General features: G+C 40.9%; 2 protein-coding genes across 8 annotated transcripts in view; one reads left to right on the top strand and one right to left on the bottom strand.

The window, feature by feature from the left end:
- The first annotated feature begins 76 nt into the window (after positions 1–76).
- ALDH6A1 (aldehyde dehydrogenase 6 family member A1) lies at positions 77–23,759 on the top strand. Of its 2 annotated transcripts, none has more exons than XM_045448167.1 (12): positions 77–323; positions 9,320–9,376; positions 10,972–11,046; positions 11,221–11,382; positions 11,589–11,667; positions 12,093–12,395; positions 13,376–13,497; positions 15,726–15,915; positions 16,111–16,292; positions 17,944–18,123; positions 18,389–18,487; positions 21,709–23,759. In XM_045448167.1, exons 1-12 carry the CDS (start codon positions 273–275, stop codon positions 21,811–21,813), a joined length of 1,605 nt encoding a protein of 534 aa, XP_045304123.1. In that variant the 5' UTR covers positions 77–272; the 3' UTR covers positions 21,814–23,759. The 2 variants fall into 2 exon arrangements, with proteins under 2 accessions (XP_045304123.1, XP_045304124.1); XM_045448168.1 differs by having other exon boundaries at positions 193–323; positions 21,219–21,812.
- Positions 1,991–23,759, bottom strand: part of BBOF1 (basal body orientation factor 1) — a 57,462-nt gene continuing 35,693 nt past the window's right edge. For 3 of the 6 annotated variants that reach the window (XM_045448162.1, XM_045448165.1, XM_045448166.1), the window contains one exon: positions 4,868–4,956. In XM_045448162.1, coding sequence (XP_045304118.1) covers positions 4,909–4,956 — 48 coding nt within the window. In that variant the 3' untranslated portion in view covers positions 4,868–4,908. Of the gene's footprint in view, positions 2,063–4,211; positions 4,317–4,867; positions 4,957–10,298; positions 10,418–18,505; positions 18,624–23,759 lie in introns of those variants that run through there. The other 3 variants (XR_006704140.1, XM_045448163.1, XM_045448164.1) reach the window with 3 other exon arrangements.

Below are 23,759 nucleotides of genomic sequence, written 5' to 3'. Positions count from 1 at the left end.
TCAGTGGCGACTTTCCTACCTCGGCCAACGGAATTTTCTGAGCTGGGAGGGTGCTAGGGCTCTTCCACTTAGGACCAATCGCGTATCCCCAAGACCGGGACTGAGAGGAGTGCAGTAAGGTGTTAGGGTGCGTGATTGGCTAGAGGAAATAGTCTTCTCCACCAATGAGGAAGTGCGGCAAGCTGGAAGGGCTGGGCCTGGGAGCCGTGGCGCTTCTAGGGAGTCACCCGCAGTAGGGGCTCGTGGAGGCCGACTGCAGGCAGCTGAGGAGCATGGCGGCGGCGGTGGCGGCGGCGGCAGCAGTGCGGACCCGGATCCTGCAGGCGAGTGAGGGTGCTACCAAGGGACGGCGAAGCTAGGAATTGGGTCCTTTCCGTCCACTCTCTGAGCCAACCCCTTCTTAGCCGACCTTCCAGTTCCCACCCGGCGCGTGAGGCCTTGTCCCAGACTTCACTTCTCATCCGCCCTCGTTGGATCCTGGACTGTCACCCCTGGCTCTCTGCCCTTTTACTCTGGAGGCTGTCCCTTTCTGTCTCTGGCGCACTCTCCTCCCCCCAGCCCTGTCCGTCCCTGCAGTCGCTCACTTGCCCTCACTTACTTTGGTCCACTCACCGTGTTTCCTTTTCACCTCTGTGCCAGTCACCTCTCTCACCTTATTTTCCAGAAACTCCCTTTTCTGGTCACCTTTCTTAGAGCTCTTTCTCCTGCCCAGAGCGACCAGATTGTTCCCTTCCCCCCACCCTACTTCACTGTCTGTAATCCGTGGTAAAGGAAGCACACGAGGGGGAGGGTCCGTGAATGAACTTTGAATATCCTTCTAGAAGATGTACACTAGGTTTTCCCCAAAGCAGTTATTTGCTGAGCTGTTTAACCTAGCTATGGCTCTTTGTTTTTTCCACATGCTGTAGGCTGCCCCTTTTCTTGCCAAGAGTTTCATTTAAACTTTTAGCAAAGTTACAGTATTCTTGTTGGTGGTAAATAAGGACACATAGTTATACTACCAGATGTTCCAAGCATATGCAAGGGACTAAACATCTAAAAAAAAAGTGATAGAAAATGAGTTGATAAACAACTCTAAAATGGGTGGTAGAAAATAAACAAGAAGTGTTAATTCCAAGGTCCTTACCCAAAGTCAGCTTTGAGTGTGCTAACACAACCTCACACTTGTCCATGGTGGGGATTGGGTCCATTCTGCATGCCTGAGGGTGGTTTCTAACTCTGTTCATAGCCTTTCCCCAGTTTTCACAACCCAGCAATTACTTAGGCAAGGTTTACTGCAGGCAAAGTTTCTCCAACCTACAAGAAACAGCTTTGCCCTTCTTACTTGTTACATCCAGCCTGGGAACTTCTTCCTCTATATTGCTGGGCTTTTAGATAATACTAGCACTTACCAGGTTGCATTGAATTCTACTGCAGAAACTTAATGCATTTTTTAAATTCTTAGCAAAGTCAGTAAAGGTTCATGTTTAAATGCTTTTTAACGGGACAGTGAGGAGAATGGGCCGGAAAAGTTTGTCAGATAGTCTGGCTTCACTCATCTATTTCTTGCTGTGATCCTAGTTGTTTTTCTAGGACCTTTTTTTATAGTAGGGATACAAAGTTTCTACCCTATAATTCCCATTATCAATTTATCCTTGAAATCTTTTACTAAAATTGTTTTTTTTCCTTTGCTTCCCCACCATCACAGTGAGTCATTGATGGCCTTAAGAAGGTATTTTGTGCTGGGGCGCCTGGGTGGCGCAGTCGGTTGGGCGTCCGACTTCAGCCAGGTCACGATCTCGCGGTCCGTGAGTTCGAGCCCCGCGTCAGGCTCTGGGCTGATGGCTCAGAGCCTGGAGCCTGTTTCCGATTCTGTGTCTCCCTCTCTCTCTGCCCCTCCCTCGTTCATGCTCTGTCTCTCTCTGTCCCAAAAATAAATAAACGTTGAAAAAAATTTAAAAAAAAAAAAAAAAAAGAAGGTATTTTGTGCTTTGAATCAAGGAGAGGAATCTCCCTTTCTATGCACTTTATTTTGGAAACAGACACTATTTTCTGATTCATTTGAAGAAACTTTCGAATTGACCTGGAAAAGAACATATTCTTAGCCAAAGAGGAGTTACTATAACATGAAACTTTGATAAAGAGTAGTCTAGGAGTGCCTGGATGTCTCAGTTGGTTGAACTTCCAACTCTTGATTTCAGCTCAGGTCATGATCCCAGGGTCGTGGGATTAAGCCCTGCATTGGGCTCCATGCTGACTGTGGAACCTACTGAAGATTCTGTTTTTCTCTCCCTTGACCCCTCTCCCCTGCTTGTGCTCCTCTCTCTCTAACTCTCTCAAACTGAAAAAAAAAAAAAAAAGTAGTCTAGATTCTGGGGGGTCATGAATTTCAGAGGATCATCAAAAGGGTCTGTAAAGGAAAGAGTTGGTGTTTTCAGTAATTTTTTTAAAGTTTATTTTGAGAGAGAGTATGTGTGGGAGGGCCAGAGAAAGAGGAGAGAGAGAGAGAGAGAGAGAGAGAGAATGAATCCCAAGCAGGCTCCCTGCTTTCAGCACAAAGCCCAATGCGGGGCTCGAACTCATGAACCATGAGACTGTGACCTAAGCCAAAGTTGGATGCTTAACTGACTGAGCCACCCAGGTGCCCTTGTTTTCAGTAATTTTTTTTTTTTTTAATTTTTTTTTCAACGTTTATTTATTTTTGGGACAGAGAGAGACAGAGCATGAACGGGGGAGGGGCAGAGAGAGAGGGAGACACAGAATCGGAAACAGGCTCCAGGCTCTGAGCCATCAGCCCAGAGCCTGACGTGGGGCTCGAACTCACAGACCGCGAGATCGTGACCTGGCTGAAGTCGGATGCTTAACCGACTGCGCCACCCAGGCGCCCCTTCAGTAATTTTAAGTATAGATAGTCCTTGATGTTCAATGGTTCAACTTAAGACTTAAAAAAAATTTTTAATCACAAAAAAATTTTTAACATTTATTTTTGGGAGACAGAAAGAGAGACAGAGTGTGAGTGAGGGAGGGGAAGAGAGAGAGGGAGACACTGAATCCAAAGCAGGTTCCAGGCTCTGAGCTGTCAGCACAGAGCGTGGAGTGGGGCTCAAACCCACAAACCATGAGATCGTGACCTGAGCCGAAGTCCTACACTTAACCAACTGAGCCACCCAGGCACCCCGACTATTTTTTTTTTAATTTATTTTGAGACAGAGAGTGTGTGAGTAGAGGAGGGGCAGAGAGAGAGAGAGAGAGAGAAGGAGGGAGGGAATTCGAAGCAGGCTCTGCAGGGTCAGCACAGAGCTGTCCTTGGGGTTCGAACCCACAAAACTGTGAGATCATGACCTGAGCCAAAATCAAGAGTCAGACGCTTTACCAACTAAGCCACCAGGCACCCCAGCTTGAGACTTTTTGACTGTACGATGGTGTGAAAGCAATATGCATTCAGTAGAAACCGTACTTCCAAGTTTTGAATTTTTATTGTCCCCACCCCCCAGCAAAATGCAGTATGAGACTTTTGAGGAATGCTGGGCAGCAGCAGGGAGTCACAGCTCTCTATCAGCCACATGATCACGAGGTTAAACGACTGATACACTTATAAGCATTCTGTACCCATACAATCATTCTGGTTTTCACTTTCAGAACAGCATTCAGTAAATTACATGAGATATTCAACACTTTTTTATGAAATAGTCTTTGTGTTAGATGATTTTGTAGAACTGTAGGCTAATGTAAGTGTTCCGAGCACATTTAATGTAGGCTAGGCTAAGCTATGATGTTCTTTTGGTGGGTTAGATGTATTAAATGTATTTTCAACTTATGATGGGTTTAGCATATTCAGAGGTAAAGAAAACCAGTCTTTTTTGTTTTGAAGCTTATTTATTTATTTTGAGAGAGACAGAGACAGCACGAGCAGGGGAGGGGCAGAAAGATAGGGAGAGAGAGAATCTCAAGCAGCCTCCACACTGCCAGTGCAAAGCCCAATGTGGGACTCAAACTCATGATCTGTGAGGTCATGACCTGAGCCAAAATCAGCAGTCAGGACTTAATTGACTGAGCCATCCAGACCCCCCCCCAAGAAAACCAGTCTTAAAGACACTCTGGCTTGCCTCGGTGATGTGTTTTAAAGAGTATAGACTTCACAGTCATGCTTGCATTCTATCCTAGCAACACCACTTTTTAGTTTCAAGAATATTTGTGAAGATTGGAATTCATGAATATAATGAAATAAATACCTGACACTTAAGCCAATCCAGTATCTCCCAACTAGTGACTGATGGTGCTGAGAATTCAGGACATAAGTCTTGGTATCTCTTTCTATGTCAGGTACTGTCCCCAGGCTTTGGGAAAGGAGAGATTAAGTAAGACACACACTGTAGGCTCCCCTATTGTAATGCAATAGTAAGCACTAACAGTAGGAGTGCACAGAGTACTGCAGGGGTGTAGGTAAACTATCTCATACTCAATCTGTACAATTCAGGGAAAAAATCCAAAAGGAGTTGGCTCCAGCTTGAGTTTTGCAAGACTAGCAGGCCTTCAGCCAAGGGGAAAGGGAGTGACTGATAAAGGAAACAAGTATGAAGTAGACATCTAGAGAGGAAGAATTTTGGTGTGACTGGAAGCAGGATAGTTTAACAACAGTGGTAATGAATGTTTTTTTAGGAAATGAAGAAAATATAGGAGATCCAACCCATCAAAAATTATGTGCTAATGTTTTATTATGCCAGATGCAGTGCCTTTTATGCCCTCTTGACAGCAAGGAGGCTGTGTGCAAGTAAAAAAATAAAACTAAGTGGCCTAGCATCCTCAAGTTGACTGATCTGTGCATTTTCTGCCCTGTAAGAGAGTAAACATGAAACATGATGAATACCAAATGATTGCTTGGCCAGTACTCAATTTTTCATTCTGCAAATGTATTAATGAATGCTTACTCTATTCCAGGAACAATGCCAGGAGCTGAGGACACAGCCATCTAGTGACCTAAGGGGAAAGAGACTTAATAATTAAACAATCTGTTATTCCATAATATGATATAAGAAATGGAGGAAGTTAGGTGTTGTAAGAGCTGTGTAATCAGGTGCTTAACCTAAACTTGAGATTGTGACTTTAAAAGCTTCTGACTCTATTTCCCCTCTCACTCTCAGAAGTTAACCTTTTTTTTTTCCTACTTCAAAGGCAACAGAAACCGTCAGTTGAGAACTTCCTCAACTTCCTACTGGCAGACATAAAACTGATCTTCACTGATACCCAAAGTGATGGCTAAGTAGGGAGATAAGAAATAGGAGTGAGTCAAGCAAACAGAATTCCATGCAAGAAGGAGCAGCATGTATACAGGCAAAAAGAGCACAAAACATGTTCCAAATGCCTAGAACATAGACAGCAAGGAGGAAAGTGGCAAGCTATGAAAAGTAAAGATGCCATGGGAAGTCTTCTAAGCAACATCAAGATTAGCCTTTAAGAACAGTGGAAAGCTATTGGAGCTCTTTAAACAAGGGAGTGATCTGCCCAGATTTGTGTTTTAGAAAGCCCCTCTGGCATGGGAGAGGAAGCTACATTCAGAAAGCTTAAAACTGGAGTCTGGGAGACCTGTAAGGAAACAGTTACTGAAGTCCAGGTAAGAGACAGTGATGGTATAGACAGTAGTGATGGCAGGCAGCATAGAGAAAAAAAGGCTGTGTTCCAGAGACTTCTAGGAGGACCGATTGCCAGGATTTGATTCACTGTGGAGAGAGAGGGAGGAGTTAGGGTGACATGCTGGTTTTTTCTTGGGCAACAAGGTGAATAGTGGTCCCCTTCACCGAAAAGCGGGATATAGAAAGCAGAGCAGCTTGGTGAGAGGAAGATGAGGAGTTCAGCTTTCTCAATATGTACCTAAATAACATCCACATAGAGGTGTGGTGAAGACAATTAGGTAGCTATTATCTGAAGAGAAAGCTGGCTAAGAACTAGATTTGGGCATCATCAGAATCTAGATAATCAAGCTACAGGAGTTGATGAAATCACCTGAGGAGAATGTGCAGAATGAGAAAAGAAGGCCTAGGACCAAGTCTTGAGGAAATGGAATTGTTAGTGGCCAGGGAGCAGAGGATGATATCAGGACATACTGAAGACTGGTGAAAAGGGCGGGAAAAGGTTAAGTACAGAAGAACTGGGAAGAGCCCATGGGATGTAGGAAGTCACTGGTGTTTAGTCATGAAGGTTGGAGTAGATTGAAGGGTTAGCGGGAAATGAGGAAATAAAGGTAATTAGTATAGAGAATCCTTGCTATTGGATGGAGAGAGGTTTAAGTTTCAGGAAAGAAAGGATCATTGATAGAGGTGTCTGGGGTAGTGGGAAAAGTTGGCTTTAGAGCACAGGCGCAGAGATTAGCCTTCAGTTGGAGGACAGGTGCCTCATTGGTCAGTCCATAGATACTTGTTGTATGCTTCAGTCTCCCAGTCACTTTGTCCCCACAGAGCTTGCTAGCTATCTTCTCCCTTATAAGCGAAAAGGAGGGCAAAAGGATGGGTATAGGTCAGTTTTGTAGGGTTGCTAGTAGGAAGTTGAAGTTCTCATCTGATGGTTTCTGTTCCCTCTGAAGTAGGAAAAACAAAGGTCAGCTTTTGAGAATGAGAGAGGAAGCAGCAAGGTTGGAAGTTTTAAGAGAATAAGTTTTGAAATAGCGAGGAGTAAGAACAACTAAGTAGTGAGAAGACAGAGTTGTGGCAAGGAGAAAAGACATAATAGTGAGGAGATAAGAGAAGTTTCCAAATAGCAAGGAGTCACAGCAAAAAGTATTTATAATAATATAGTAGTAACGTTGAATGAGCACCAACAACTTGCTATTTTCCATATCTGGACAATCTTGATCACAATAACTGTAAAGTAGGTGAACAAGACAGATGCAGTGCCTACCTTCATGGAACTCAAGTCTTTTGGGCAACAGACAAGTAACCAGGCAACTATAGCACAGACAGATAAACCTGATAGGGGAAGTACTGGCTGCTATGGGAGTCCAAAAAGGGACACCTAACCAAGTCTTGGTTGGGGGCAGTCAGCCACCCAGTAGACCTTTCATTTGTTCCATAGATACTTACTAAACACCTCCTATGTACGAGGTACCATGTTGATGTTGGGAACATGCCTATATATAAAACATGGTGGGCTCTAGAAGAGTGTGGATGGTTTGAAATAATTTTTGTGGGGAATGGGAGAGGAAGTAGATGAGACATTTGGAAGAATCTTCTGCTGGCCCAAAGGACTGGCACCCTTTCCCCTAGATAGTACTGCAGGAACACAAACAAATTCTTGCATTTCATGCAGCCCCAAACCCTTTGAGTAACATGTCTGTCTTCTGGGGCACCTGGGTGGCTCAGTCAGTTGAGTGCCGACTTTGGCTCACATCATGATCTCATGGTTCACAAGTTCGAGCCCCGTGTGGGGCTCTGTGCTGACAGCTTGGAGCCTGAAACCTGCTTTGGATTCTGTGTCTCCCTCTCTGTGCTCCACCCCTGCTCACACTCTGTCTCTCAAAAATAAATAAATGTTAAAAATAAAAAGTAAAAACATGTCTGTCTTAAGATAAAAGATTTTTAGAATACAGTTTTCTTCTACTTCCCATTCCTAATTGACTTGAATATTTCTTAAGTCAACTTCTATAGCATATATACAAATGAAGTTATTTTATTGTAACTGGCCCCTCTCCCCAATTTGCTGATTATACACTATCAAATGTTACCTATACAACACATTCTTTTCCTATAAGGTACGTGTGACATTTTTTAAACAGGCTTATTGCAATAAAATTGACATAAACTCTACATATTTAAAGTATACCATTTGATAAGTTTTATATTCGTGTTTTTTTTTTTTTTAAGTTTATTTATTTTGAGAGAGAGAAAGCACAGGAGTAGGGGAGGGACAGAGAGAGAGAAGGAGAGAGAATCCCAAGCAGGCTCTGCACCATCAGCATGGAGCCTGATGTGGGGCTCAAACTCACAAACCAAGAGATCATGACCTGAGCCAAAACCAAGAGCCAGATGCTTAACTGACTGAGCCACCCAGGCACCCCAAGTTTTATATTTATATACACCTGTGGAAATATCACATTCAAGATAATGGGCATATCTGTCACCCCAAAAAGTTACCTTCCTATCCCATCTTCTCCACTTCCTCCATCATCCCCAGGCAACCACTGATCTGCTTTCTAACACTATAGTTTGCATTTTCTAGTTTTATATAAATGAGATCATAAAGTGTATACTGTTTGCATGTCTGACTTCTTTTACCCAGTATAATTGCTATAGTTATCCAGTTTACCCAGTTATAATTGCTATAGTTGCTGCATGTGTAATAGTTCTTTTCATTTTTGAGTACTATTCCAATGTATGGATATACCACATTAGTTTCCCTATTCACCCATCCAATGGTGGACATTTCGGTTATTGCTAAGTTTGGGGCTTTCACAAAGCTGCTATAAACATTTATGTTCAAGTATTTATATGGGCATGTAAATACTTACACTTACATTTGACACTTGGTTATATGCTATCTTATATTCGACACTGATTGTGTTGGATACCATTTAAGAGTTTTCATATTGTTAAGATTTGTGGTGACTACATTTTCCAGGCCAAAAATTAGGAAAATATGGTCCAATAAAAAAACTTTTTTTAAGTTTCTTTATCTTGAGAGGGAGAGAGAGAGCAAGCAGGGGAGGGGCAGAGAGACAGGGAGAGAGAATCCCAAGCAGGCTCCGCACTGTCAGCATAGAGCCCAATGTGGGGCTTGAACCCATGAACCGTGACATCATGACCTGAGCTAAAGTCAAGAGTTGGACATTTCACTGACTGAGCCACCAAAACTTTTTATTTTTTATTTTTTATTTATTTTTTAATTTTTTTAACGTTTATTTATTTTTGAGACAGAGAGAGACAGAGCACGAATGGGGGAGGGGCAGAGAGAGGGAGACACAGAATCCGAAACAGGCTCCAGGCTCTGAGCTGTCAGCACAGAGCCTGACGCGGGGCTCGAACTCACGGACCGCGAGATCATGACCTGAGCCGAAGCCGGCCACTTAACCCACTGAGCCACCCAGGCGCCCCGCCACCAAAACTTTTTAAATCAGGATTTCCCTGGACACTGAGGGCATGATCATTATGGTTTATTATTTTCTTATAGTTTGCCATACCTCATCGTCTGTTATCTTTTCTCCTTAAAGACTATATGACCTTTGGGAGCAAACACCAAGTCATTTTTCGTATGCCCATAGTAACTAGTGTAATGTTAAGCATATGGTAGCCATTCCAAGTTTTAATAATTTTCTGCTCTCATTTATCAAAATAATCATTCTTTTACCTCACAGGTCTCTTCCAAGGTGAATTCCACTTGGTATCCAGCATCCTCCTTTTCTTCTTCAGTGGTAAGTTTATTGGATACTAAAGTTTTACTTCTGAGAAGGAATACAGTATAATTTTGGGGTATTCCCATTTATCTTCTTTATATTATTGTGATCAGAGTATATGTGAAACCTTCTATCTTGGTTTTCTTATCTAATATTCTGTTAATTATATGTCGTAAGCATTTTCGGTATTGCAAGATGCTCTTTATAGCTGTGATTTTTTTTAATTTTCAGAATGTTTTATTTTTATTTTTGAGTGAGAGAGAGATAGAGCATGAGCAGGGGAGGGGCAGAGATACAGAGACACAGAATCCGAAACAGGTTCCAGGCTCTGAGCTGTCAGCACAGAGCCCAACACGGGGCTTGAACTCTCAAACCACAAGATTGTGAACTGAGCCAAAGTCGAATGCTTAACTGACTGGGCCACAGAGGCCCCATATCACAGGGCTTGAAGTCACAAACCACAAGATCGTGACCTGAGCCAAAGTCAAATGCTTAACTGACTGGGCCACACAGGTCCCATATAGCTATGATTTTTTTTTTTTTTTTTTTGGTTATTTTTGAGAGGGATAGAGAGAGAGGGATCATGTGAGCAGGGGAGGGGCAGAGAGAGAGGGAGACAGAGGATCCAAAGCCGGCCCTGTGTTGTCAGCACAGAGCCCAACGTGGGGCTCAAACCGACGAGCCCACAAACTGCGAGATCATGACCCGAGCTGAAGTCAGATGCCCAACCAACTGAGCCACTCAGGCGCCCCTACAGTTATGACTTTTAATAGCTGCATAATATTCCATCAAGTATATGTAGCCTGAATTAACTAAACATTTTCCCATATAACACCTAAACTGATTGACTTTTTCAATATTATAAAACAAACATTTATTTATATAGTTTTTTCCTTCTTTTAGATTATTGTCCTTCTGAGGTAGGATTACTATGTCAAAAAATACAAACATTTTCATGGCTTCTAGAGGTTTTATTGATCCTGCCAGATAGTTGTCCTCTTCTTCACAATCTTTAAAGTTGTTTTCATAGAATTGTCAGCCATTTGCAGTACCTAAAATCTAACACATAAGGACAGGTGCTCGAAATCCTTTCTATTTAAAAGCATGCACACACTATAACATAGTAGTCCTTCGCCTTTTTTGGTCCACAGCCTCCTTTGAAAATTTAATGTAAGGAAGCTACTTCTCAGAAAAACCACACACAGAGGGGTGCCTGGGTAGCTCAGTCGGTTAAGTGTCTGACTTTGGCTCTAGTCTTTTAATCATAAATGTAATTCATGCTCATGGTGACGTGACAAAAAGTCAGCTGGGTGAACAAGTCAACTAGCTAATCTTTGTTAATACAGAATCTGCTGCTTTTTCAGTCGATGCTTCACAGCAACTTAAAGTTCCACTGTGTGATTAGCAGGGACTTTTCCTCAGAGAAATCACAGTATTGAGAGGCTCGGCCACATCTTAATGAACACTATAGACAAGTACATTGTGTATCTCTTTCTTAGTGTTAGCATTTCTAGAGAACAGAAGATTCACTATCAACCCTGAATTCCTTCCTCTTTGTGAAAGGGAGAGGAACAATTCACTAATACAAGTTTTGTGGGGTTTTTATTTTCCAGCCAACTGTAAAGCTCTTCATTGATGGGAAATTTGTTGAATCCAAAAGTGACAAATGGATTGACATCCACAACCCAGTAAGCAAAGCTACTTTGGGATTTAAACTGACTAGTCTAGAATTCTCGGAACGTGGTGGGAAATTAGGGACTTGGGTGTTTGTCGTGAAGTACATAGTGCTGCCTCTATGACTAGGTGAAAAATGGACAAGGCAGGCAAGGGGCAAAATATGATGTGCTGCTCTTTCCCATCAGGCCACCAATGAGGTCATTGGTCATGTTCCTCTGGCCACCAAGGCCGAAATGGACACGGCTGTTGCTTCCTGCAAACGTGCTTTTCCCGCATGGGCGGACACTTCAGTATTAAGCCGCCAGCAGATCCTGCTCCGCTATCAACAACTCATTAAAGAAAACTTGGTAAGAAATTAGAATGGTATTATTTTCCAAGCTGTTGCCTAGGATGCAGAAGGCCTTTTAGCTGCCCTTGTAACTCTACAATGCAGAGACAAAGATCATGGCTCTCTCCCTTACACTACTTCTCCCCCAGTTTTGTTCTTCCTTGGCTACCTAAGAACTAAAAGGAGGCACATCTTTGCCTTGGTTTCTGTGTGTGTTTTCTCTAGAAAGAAATCGCCAAGTTAATCACGTTGGAACAAGGGAAGACCCTCGCTGATGCTGAAGGAGATGTATTCCGAGGCCTTCGTAAGCTGGGAGTCCCTCTCGGGGAGTTCAGGAACCCTTTGGGAAGGAGCAAAGGAAGATGGGAGGCAAAGATCTCAGAACGGGAGGTTGCTTCTTCCATGTAGATTTTTCTATCCCATGATCTTTTTTAATACTTGTGGAAAATGGCAATACTTCTTAGGTACCTATGGGATCAGTTTATTTCATTTATTTTACTTGATCGTTCAGTAGATATATGCATTTCACTGTCTTTTTTTTTTTTTTTTTTTTTTTTTCCTATTTGGAGAATCTCATTTTGCTCAGCCCCTTCACATGGACGGGCAAGTCGATCTTTCTGCCATGTGTCATTGGCATGAGCCATTCTCTTTCTCAGGGATGACTAGAGCAGGACAAAGCTAAGTAGTGCCCGGTGGAGAGCTTGTGGTCTGACTGCTTCTCTGTTGCAGAGGTGGTTGAGCATGCCTGCAGTGTAACATCCCTCCTGCTGGGAGAGACTATGCCATCCATCACCAAAGACATGGACCTTTATTCCTACCGTCTGCCTCTGGGGGTGTGTGCGGGCATTGCTCCATTCAATTTTCCTGCCATGATCCCCCTGTGGATGTTTCCAATGGCCATAGTGTGTGGAAATACCTTCCTACTGAAACCATCAGAGCGAGTTCCTGGAGCAAGCATGCTTCTTGCTAAGTTGTTCCAGGACTCTGGTGCCCCAGATGGAACACTAAATATCATCCATGGACAACATGAAGGTAACTGCCCTTCTGTACATGGCACTTAATCTGGCTACCAAAAAAAATCAAGGTGTTGAGTGGTGAAGGAATATTTTAGGATGAGGAACCTAGGGAGGAAGGGATTTACTGATAGTAACCTCCATGTTTGAAGGTAATGTTTGTTGACTGCCATCCCTGTATGCTAAGGAAACTGACTGGGGAGTAGCAGTGCTTCTGGCCCTACAGAATACATTGGGACAAAGAAATACGGATTAGGTCAAGACAAAAGAGATAGAAGAGAATGTTTTCAGTTCGATACTGAAAAATTTATAGACCTCAGAGAGACTGAAGGCCTTCTAATTCACATAGTAATAGCTAACACTTAAAAAGCACTACTGTGTTTCAGGCAGTTTCTAGTGCTTTTCATATATTATCTCATTTAATCTTTATAACAATCCTTTAAGGAGTGTTATAAACAATCCTTAGGTTTATGAAACCTATAAACAGTAGATACTATTGTTTTTCCATTTTACAGGTAAGGAAACTGAGGCTTAATGAAATGAAGTCATTTGCTAGAAACAATCAAAGCCAGACTGTCAGTACCCAGGAAAACTCTGGTTTTTACTTTTAAATTATGCTATATTGCTGCTCACGTGACAGCACAGTAGTATCTGAGAGTCCCAGTATATAGTAACAGTTAAAGAAATATCACATTCTTAAAGGATAAAAGGAAGAGTTGAGTATTAAAAGGCTGCTATTTTGGAGGAAAACAGGAATCGTAGCCTTTGGAGTTAGAAGTAGGTATAACAAATGAGAAAAATAATGAAAGGGAAGAGGCTAAATAGAAATAGTTTAAAGAATTTAAGAGAAAGGAAAGAACTTCAAAATGGGAATCAAAACTAGAAAAATAGAAGTATAGAAACTTCTCATTCATAACAATGGAAAAAGGCAAATTTGCCATGTTGAGAAGCCCACGGCCATTTGCTCCTTTGTGGTAATCATTTCTTTTCTTCTTAAAGCTGTAAACTTTATTTGTGATCATCCGGATATCAAAGCAATCAGCTTTGTGGGATCCAACCAGGCAGGAGAGTACATCTTCGAGAGAGGGTCAAGACATGGCAAGAGAGTTCAAGCCAATATGGTGACTTCTTATTCGTTTTTCCCCCCAAATCTGTTATATGTATTAAAATTACAGGGGTTCCCCGGGTGGCTCAGTCAGTTGAGCATCCGACTCTTGATTTCTGCTCAGGTCATGATCTCACGGTTGTGAGATTGAGCCCTGTGTCAGGCTCTACACTGCCAGCATGGAGCCTGCTTGGGAGTCTCTCTCTCCCTCTCTCTCTGCCCCTCCCCTGCTCATTCTCTCTCTCTTTCTCAAAATAAATAAACTTTAAAAAATAATAATAAAATTACCTACAAACGGCCCTTCAGCCGAGGCATTACTATCCCACTGTCATGCCAATGTGTCTTTATTCCCATTTCATCCTGAATGTCTTCCTTTTAACCATGAACCTGGTAATGATTTTTATCCTAAGCCACTTTAATTACTTTTTATCTTAGACACTTTATCTTGGTGACAAAGAGGACCTTTCTCATTAAGAATGTTATTCAAATTCTTTGGCTTTAGCAGTAGCAGCTGAATTCTAGTTATGGCCTTGTTTCTTCCTTCATACCTTTCTAGCCCTTTCTCCTTCCTTCCATTCAACACATATCCCAACTACTATAATGTCAGATATGCTCTTCCTAAGAGTCCATGCTATCTAAGGTACTAGAAGGAGCCAAATACCCTCTATGTGAGTATGGTTTACTTGTTTGCGTAGTTTTACTACTCTCTTACTAGCTCCTTGCCAAGTACATAGTAATTCTTTGATACTAAATGTAAATCCAGTTGCCTCTTTCTCACCCTTTGGTTAATGTTGCAGAAAGGACAGCCACCTATGCACAGGCCTAGAAACAGTTCCTGATATGCTCACTTATTTCTTTTCCTGGTGAATGTGTTTTGGCCAATTTGACTTAAGCCACTCCCATCTCATTACATATTTATTGAGTTTATTCTGTGTCTAACAGTATATTATGTGTAATGGGATAAAATTAAATAGCAAACATGGTATCCATGCACTCAACTATAGTTGTACAGTAGTCACCCCTAATCTGTGGGGGATGCCTTCTAAGACCCCCAGTGGATCCCTGAAACTGTGGATAGTACTGAACTCCATATATACTATATTTTTCCTATAAATACATGTCAATGATAAATTTTAATTTATAAATTAGGCACAAAGATTAATAATTAATAATAAAGTAGCATTTTAACAATACACTATAATAATAGGGTCTCTTGATGGGGCACCTGGGTGGCTCAGTTGGTTAGGCGACTGACTTCGGCACGGTCATGATCTCACAGTTCGTGAGTTCGAGCCCCGTGTCGGGCTCTGTGCTGACAGCTCAGAGCCTGGAGTCTACTTCAGATTCTGTGTCTCCCCCTCTCTCTACCCCTCCCCTACTCACACTCTGTGTCACTCTGTCTCTCAATAATAAATAAACGTTAAAAAAAAATGTTTTTAATAATATGGTCTCTTGAGCTATCATATTATATTTTACTCACCTTTCTTATGATGATGATGTGAGATGATAAAATGCCTACCTTATGAGATGAAGTGAGATGAATGATGTGGGCATTGTGGCAAAGTGTTAGGAGGCATAGTTTCCAGACTTCAGTTGACCTTGGGTGACTAAAACCGTGGCAAGTGAAACCCCAGATAAGGGGAGATTATTGTATTTGGAAACATATGTTTAGAAATGACCATGTTATCCTACCTAGTAAAGAAATTTATGAGGCTATGTATCTAGAAGCAAGCCAATTTGGGGAACCTCTTTCCAGAAATGGTGTATCAAGAGGTCCACCTATTTCGCCATTCTGCTGACCACCGGTATTATACTGGCAGCTCTTTGTTCACATTGCTCTTCTTATAGCTGGAAATCCCAGCAGACAATAGAGTGTTTCCTGTCTAACTTAGGAAAGAGAAGGGAGTTCTTCTTGGTTCCTGGGTGCAGTATTTAGTCTGTCAGTTTGACTGAATGTGATTATGTGACTGGAGGTTTTGTTTTGTTTTTTTTTGGTAATGAATTTTGATCTAAATAAACATATAACAGCTTATCAGCTAAGAAAGTAGAAAAAAAGTAACCTGGAGACTTACTCTATGCTATCAAGATTTCGCAGTATCAAAATGATAATAAATCTAGCCTCAGAACAACAAAGGGTAAATTCTCTCTTTCCTTAAATTATTTGAAATCTCAGATTTTGCTTAGTTTCTTAGCCTCGTTGTATTTTGCCAAGGAAGATCCATGTACTTTTTGTATTTCCTTTAGGGAGCCAAGAACCATGGAGTAGTCATGCCAGATGCCAATAAGGAGAATACCCTGAACCAGCTGGTTGGGGCAGCCTTTGGAGCTGCTGGTCAGCGCTGCATGGCTCTTTCCACAGCAATCCTTGTAGGAGAAGCTAAGAAGTGGCTGCCAGAGCTGGTGGAGCGTGCCAAAAACCTGAGAGTCAATGCAGGTAATCAGTTATCTGCCTAGCTCCTTTAGACTTTGCATCTGTCGCACTAAGCTCTTGGTTTTAGTGTTGGCTTTGGCCAGTGGGAGTAATCATGTCTACTCTTTAACCATTCCTCTCTTTATAGTGTACTTGTCATAGTTAGCAGTCATAATATATGTTAGTGAAAACATTAAATACTTTTGTGTTGTTTTACAGGAGACCAGCCTGGAGCTGATCTTGGCCCTCTGATCACCCCCCAGGCCAAAGAGCGAGTCTGTAATCTGATTGATAGTGGAACAAAGGAGGGAGCTTCTATCCTCCTTGATGGTCGAAAAATTAAAGTGAAAGGCTATGAGAATGGCAACTTTGTTGGACCCACCATCATCTCAAATGTCAAGGTGAATAACTCTGGCTCATTTATTTCACACATACAAGCACTAAAGGTACCTTGAAGGCTATGGATGGAATCTCATCCCTCCAAATGAAGACATTAAATGACTGAGACCTCATCTCTTGCCAGGATTAGTCAGTTATTTTAATTTAGAGTCTGAATGATCCTCTTATCCTGACACCCAGCCTCCTTCCACTATACCAGTGGTTGGCAGATTTTCCATAAAGGGCTAGATAGTAAACATTTTTGGCTTTGCAAGGATATATAGTCTGTGTCACAACTACCCACTCTTGGCATTTTAGTGAGAAAGCACATTAACATTATATGGTTGTGTTCCATAGCTTTTATTGGACAATGGAATTTTAATTTTAAGTAATTTTATATGTCATGATTGATTTCTTTTTCAGCCATTTAAAAGACATAGAAACCATTCTTAGCTTGTGAGCTATACAAAAATAAGCAGCAAGCCACATTCTGCCCACTGCCTATATTTTGCCAGCCCTATCTTGTATTTGTTACTTATCTGTTTAATATTAATTTTTCGTTCTGCTCCTTGCTGTCTAGTTTATAGCTATTACAGTGTCTCCATCAACATATTGACCACCCAATATTTACTGAGTACCTACTCTGTGCCCCAAATTTAGCTGTCTCTTCTCCAGAAAGTGACGAAAGAAAAATAATTGATCTCTCAATTTTTATTTATTAAAACTCCACAAATTTCTCAGCTAAAATTAATGACTAAATTGAGGTGAGGAAGCTTTTTTTTGAAGTTCCTATGTCCCCACTATACCTACTATAATCCTGAATAATTAAGAATTGAATGTAAGTATAGTAGAAATTATGAAATCTCTTGCCACAGAACCATTGAGGAAAAATCCACTTAATAGCAACAAACACAGCTGACCAGCTACAGTGGTGAAGGATGTTTTGAATGTTTAATGTGACCTGATATCAAAATATAAATGTACAGACTCATTTGGGGAGGCAAGGGAATGAATGAGAATGAATTGTTTATGTTACAAAAAACTTAGTACAGGGTTTCTTTAAACAGAAACACTCTCCTGTGTTATTTTCAATATCTATCTGATTTAGGGGCACCTGGGTGGCTCAGTCGGTTAAGTGTCTGACTTAGGCTCAGGTCACAATCTCACAGTTTGTGGGTTCGAGCCCCGCTTCGGGTTCTGTGCTGACAGCTCAGAGGCTGGAGCCTGCTTTGGATTCTGTGTCTCCCTCTGTCTCTGCCCCTCCCCTGCTCGTGCTCTGTCTCTCTCTCTCAGAAATAAACATTAAACAAAAATTTTATATATATACATATATTTGATTTATAAAAAATGAATTTTCATGTAACTTTTCATAACATAACAATTGTATAAACAAGTTATACAAGTATAAAAGAGGAAGCTAGTGATGGGTCATGGGACCTAAAAATACAGTGCTCAAAGGGCAGGAGTGTAACTGTAGTTAATAGGAATTTCAAGTTGTTTATATGATTGGTAGCTTCAAAGATGGAACACAACAAGAAAGGACTTTTTTTTAAAAGGTGGTTTAAAATGAAGAGAGGTTACTAACATGAAAACTGTCCATGTAAACAGTGGGTAATAAAGTGCCAGATAAGCCTAAAATACTGACTTCTTTTCTGGATGCATCACTCCTGGAAGCCAACTATGACCTGTTACAAAGAGGAGATTTTTGGTCCAGTTCTTGTGGTTCTGGAGACAGACACTTTGGATGAAGCCATCAAGATTGTAAATGACAATCCATATGGAAATGGAACCGCCATCTTCACCACCAATGGAGCCACTGCTCGGAAATATTCCCACCTGGTGGATGTTGGACAGGTTTGTGAACAGAGTTCTTAGGAGAGTCTTGTACTCATATACTGTTTACTATCTAAGGGGAACAGCAAAGTGATTGGTTGCTGCGCCTCTGATTTCCTAGTGCCCTATTTCTTCCTCAGGAATCACAGTTCATGGGATACAGGAAGGAATGGAATAGAAGTTGGGGTATTTAAAATCGGTTTGTCTGATGCCAAGCATTTGTGCTTCTAAATGGAAAGTTCCTTTGTTTGAGTCCTTTTATTTATGTGGATTTGTTCTGCTTTAGGTGGGGGTAAATGTCCCTATTCCAGTGCCTTTGCCAATGTTCTCATTCACCGGTTCTCGATCTTCCTTCAGAGGAGACACCAATTTCTATGGCAAACAGGTAACTTTAAGAAAATATTGTTTTCCTCTAAGAAACTTTCTTGAATATACTCAGGAACAAGGATTCTGAAAGGAAGGCCCTGATATTAGCTTCTGTTGGGTCATAAGTTGTTCAGCCATGCTTATCAGGATGTTCCCTAGAGAAGATTTAAAATACAACAAAATTTCATCAAAGCTGCTGCTCCCTGACTAACTCAAGGCAGCAAAGTTTTGGGGAAAGAGCATGAGGAAGTCCAAGCCTTTACGTATGTCCTTTCCTCTGAGAGCCTTTCCTCCTGCCTCTCCTCTTTCATCTAAGTCTTAATCATCTGTCTTGTCTAAGTTTGAATCATGGACTGAGTCCTCCAGAAAATCACCTCTGACTATTACCACCCCCTTCCTCAGTGCTGGGTTGGGAATGCCCCCATGTCCTCCCATTGCACATTTTTCTCCTGTAAGTTATTCATTTACAAAACAAATTTTTAATGTTCGTTTATTCTTGAGAGAGAGAAAGAGTATAAGTGGGGGAGGGGCAGAGAGAGAGAGGGAGACCTAGGATCCGAGGCAGGCTCCAGACTCTGAGCTGTCAGCACAGCCACACACAGGGCTTGAACTCATGAAATGCAAGCTCATGACCTTAGCCAAAGTTGGGTGCTTAACTGACTGAGCCACCCAGGCACCCCTTCATTTACAAAAATTTTACTGAATACCTTCTTTGTACCAAAACTATTCTAGGCATTATGGATACATTATGAACAACAAAAAAAAATAAAGCAGATTTGGCACAGAATGGCCTGGGGTCAAATTCCAGCTTGGCCTGTTATTAATTGCATGACTTTGAGGAATATCCTGTGTCTCAAGTTTCTTATCTATAAAATGAGAATAACAATAGTACTTATATTTCATAAGTTTATGAAGATCAAATCACCATTGTTACCACATCCTTCAGCAGATGCATATTTCCTAAGATGAGGCATGGCAGGTTCAAATAGCAGAAATGGGCTAGGGCATAGAGAGTGAATGAGAAGGAGAGTGGTAAGAGATGAGGTTAGAGAGGCAGGGAGAATCCTGTAGGGCTGTGTAAGCCAAGATAAGAACACATCACATTGTAATTATTTACTTAACTGCAGTACCTTGCACGGAGCAGGTGCCCAAACATGTGTTTAACAAATGGGCTAGTGAAAGTTCTTTGTAACCCCACAGAGATACAGCCATTTTGGAACCTTCAGTAATAAACTACATGTTTTCTATACAGGACTCTCTTTTATACTTTAATTTAAAAAAATAATTAAGAGTAGCATTGCATAGCAGAATGTAACAGTGTGGCCAGCTGGTTAAGAAAACATATTGGGGGACACCTGGAGGCTCAGTCAGTTGAGCGGCCAACTTTGGCTCAGGTCATGATCACGAAGTTCATGAGTTCGAGCCCCGCATCAGGCTCACTGGTGTCAGCACAGAGCCCACTTTTGATCCTGTCTCCCTCTCTCTGCCCCTCCCCTGCTCGCTCTCTTTCTATCTCTCAAAAAATAAACATTTAAAAAAAAAAAAAAGGAAAACATTTTGGTTATTTGGAGGCAGATTATTCAGTTTGCACATTAGTCACAGCTTTTGCATAATCGATTACTTTGATTCTATTAACAAAAATTTCTTTTGAGGGAAGCAGAGTAAAACTATTGCTTTTTTTCTCCCCGTCTTGGTTTAATTACTGTTAAGTCATCCTGGTAAGTGAGGTTTCTTAGAGGCAAAGACTGACTCCATACAGTTTGAAGTCTTAAATTCTTAGGTAATCAAATTGCTATTTTGGGGTGCCTGGGTGGCTCAGTCAGTTAAGCATCAGACTTTTGATTTTGGCTCAGGTCATGATCCCAGAGTCATGAGGTCAAGCCCTGAGTAGGCTCTGCCCTGGCCGTGGAGCCTGCTTAAGATCCTCTCTCTCCCAGGGTGCCTGAGTGGCTCTGTCAGTTAAGTGTCCAGCTTCGGCTCAGATCATGATCTCACAGTTCATGGGTTCGAGCCCATGTCAGGCTCTGTGCTCACAGCTCAGAGCCTGGAGCCTGCTTCAGATTCTGTGTCTCCCTCTCTCTCTGCCCCTCTCCTGCTCATATTCTTTCTCTCTCTCTCAAAAATAAATAAACATTTGAAAAAATTTAAAAAAATTTCTCTCCCTTGCTTTGCCCCTCCCCCTCAAAATAAATAAAGTTTAAAAAAAATGAAAAGCTTAATTTAAAAAAAGATCCTCTCCCTCTTCCTCTGCCCCTCCCCCCTTCATATTCTCCTTCTCTCAAAAAATTGCTACTTTGTATTCTTTGGGAAAATAGACAAGAAAGAATCATTCTCATAATAAAATGACAACTTTAGTTATATTGAAGGTATATAATAACTCTAAAGCCCTTAATATACATATTAACATGGCCCAGATTTTGTCAAATAATTTTAGAAAAGCATTTTAAAGAAGCTGTTGTGGTTTTTTCTAACATTATCTTTCTAGCTTGCTAGTTTTTTTTGTGTTAGATCTGCCCAGTCTATTCTCCTTTGCTCAAGCCTATTCTTACAAAATAAACTGTATATAAAGCCTTACATATGAATTTTTTTGGTTCACATTACAGGTGCTTTAGAAGTGAATGTGTGTAGTATCAGACAGTTTACTTTAGATTTGTAAGATATTGTGGATTTTACTACTTTAGCATCACTGACAGTTGTCAGAAATGGCCTAATATGTATTCTATCCCTTCATGCCTTTTTCTTCTTCACAGAAAAGAGACAAAAACTAACAGTTATTGAACAGCAGTTACTTTGCTAGGACGTTTGAAGGTCATCTCATTTTCCCCTCACAGCGAGGTGAGCCACAGGTCACAGATAAGGCCCAATGTTACATGGCAGTCAGTAAGGAGGAGAGGCAGGATTTGAGCCAGGTCCTAATATCTCAGAGCACACATTCAGCTCTAGGAATAGAATGAACTGCAAGTTTAACAGATTACACTGTTCAATTTTTCCATTTAGATCCTCTTGACTAGTTTCAGCATAATGATAGGTAAGGTTTGACTATTTATTTACTATGCCAGGCATTGTGCTAAATGTGTTAAATAGATTATCTCATGAACAATACGTTGGATTTTGGTTGCACCAGCTCCTCAAGTGGCAACATTAGTAACGCTTTACAGCACCTCCTTCAAAAGCTGATTGAAAGAGAAATCATGAAACCCCCAGGAATATATGCTCTTTTTTTTCCTTTGTTCTCTTTAGGGCATCCAATTCTACACTCAGCTAAAGACCATCACTTCTCAGTGGAAAGAAGAAGATGCTACTCTTTCCTCACCTGCCGTAGTCATGCCTACCATGGGCCGTTAGAAACAAGTTTGTTCCAGATTCAGTCCACCCTGAGTAATCTCCCTCTGTTCTTGACCAACTTCATGTGCCAACTTTGCTCAGATCAGATCTCTAGGATTGGAATACCTGGTAATTAAGACCTTTCTCAAGACCATTGGCCCCTGCAAAGTTGTTCTGGGGAGATTCCTAGTCTGACTCTGAAAACAGATTTTCACTTGCTCCTTACTTTGGTTTTTGAGGTAACTGTTGTTAACTCTGAAACACTTATATGGAATGAGATCTTAGGTTATTTTCTAAAAGTTCTCCCCTTTTCTGATGACTTGCGGAAGGGAAGATAGTGTATGTAAAGAAGATCTTCCAATAACTGGAAGAGGACTTCTTGGATGGGGAAACAGGACAGAAATTAATTCACCCTTTGGTTGATCCTCAAACACAGCCCTACATAAATGGCAGTGGGGGAGACCCCTCTGCCAAGCTTTCCTGAGCCTGTCATTTATCCCACACTATGAAGGACATAATCCATTTCTACTTATCCCGTGGTTGTGACAACTGCTTTCTTTTCTGCTAAATGCCACTTTGTCCTAGTGATTCATGACCACTAATTACTAATTCTATCATTGTCGCTGTTCCTACTTCTTAAAATCACTTCTCAAGGATACCTCAGTATGTACTGGATAAATCAACTTTTTGTTGTGTGTGCCAAGTGTTAAATTTCACATTTGGCTTCAACAATCATTAATGCTTCAGTCATTAATTCAGATGCAAATGGAGTTTTTTAAGAGAACCATTTCAAAAGGTTTTTAGGGCCAGAAATCAAGGGGTATTCCAGCCATGAAAGTGTGCAAGACTCTTGCCTTAAGTAAGTGTAACCAGGTATTACTTGTTGAATTTTTTATATTGTTCTTTCTTCTTGCTTGCATTTCTCGTTAGTGATAATTTTTAACGAAAGAACTCTTAATGTAGAGTAATTCATTGGTGCCTAAGAAATTTCAAGGCTCTTCATGACATGAAATAGTAAAAAAGAAATGCTTTGACAGATTCTTCTGCAACCATTATATTTAAGTGTCTTTATGCCTTTTCTTTTGATATAGCTAAACTTTATGTCAGAACAGAAACTGATGAGCTAAAAAAACAGATTCCCAACCGAATCAAGTCTTTTCAGATATAGTTTTTACCCAGTGAACTAGGAGACGGCTGCTGGCTCTGATAGAATAATCTTTGGTCCTCAGCCAGATGATATAGGTCATTTATTTTTTCTGCTCCCTCATGAGTCACTTGGATAATGCTAATCTGCTCCATGGCAGTGATTCAGTGAACTAAGGATATGAAAACTTTGAAAACATTTGTGCACTCTGTGGATTTTAATACTACCACTGCTGGATAGAGTGTCAGAATCTTCAATCGCTTAAGGTGACTGGAACCTTAATAAATACATTTATGACCCTAATGGGTTTATTGGTTTTTTGGGGTTTTTTTGTTTTTGTTTCTTTTTTTTTTTTTTTTTGGATTTGCCTTCCTAAATGTGAGGCAATAAAAATTTATAATTTGATAATGGAATGCCCTTTATTTTCTTTCTACTTACCACAGCTGGCAACTAATAGTGATACTTAATCCAATCCAACAACTATAGGCTGGGTTGAATGAAAGCTCATATTGTCTAAATTCCAACTGGAATTAAATATAATCCCAGAGATTTCTATGTTTTCCTTATATTTAAGGGAAATCACTTTTGTAAAAATACTGACTCATCAGAATTGTGTTGCTCTAATTGGAATCAACTCATTTGTCTAGCTACTTGCTACTCAAAAGAGTTTCTTGTTTCTTACATGGAAAAAAATATGCAGTTACATTCATGCTAATAGCATCTTAAAAATTTAGTGTGGCCTCATTTGAAATTTCTCAGATCCTATGTTGTACTAATTGATTATGAATAACAAATTACAAATAAAAAGCTCTTAAAAAGAAAA

Source organism: Leopardus geoffroyi, chromosome B3, assembly GCF_018350155.1.
Source record: "Leopardus geoffroyi isolate Oge1 chromosome B3, O.geoffroyi_Oge1_pat1.0, whole genome shotgun sequence".
Taxonomy (NCBI): Eukaryota; Metazoa; Chordata; class Mammalia; order Carnivora; family Felidae; genus Leopardus; species Leopardus geoffroyi.
This window is presented reverse-complemented; position numbering and strand designations above follow the sequence as displayed.

What these genes read in the sequence shown, in the direction of transcription:
- ALDH6A1 (XM_045448167.1), top strand. Translation starts at nt 273, where the DNA reads ATGGCGGCGGCGGTGGCGGCGGCGGCAGCAGTGCGGACCCGGATCCTG. An exon ending in GGATTGACATCCACAACCCA is followed by an intron (nt 11,047 to 11,220) that starts GTAAGCAAAGCT and finishes CTTTCCCATCAG; the next exon opens with GCCACCAATGAGGTCATTGG. An exon ending in AGATGTATTCCGAGGCCTTC is followed by an intron (nt 11,668 to 12,092) that starts GTAAGCTGGGAG and finishes TCTCTGTTGCAG; the next exon opens with AGGTGGTTGAGCATGCCTGC.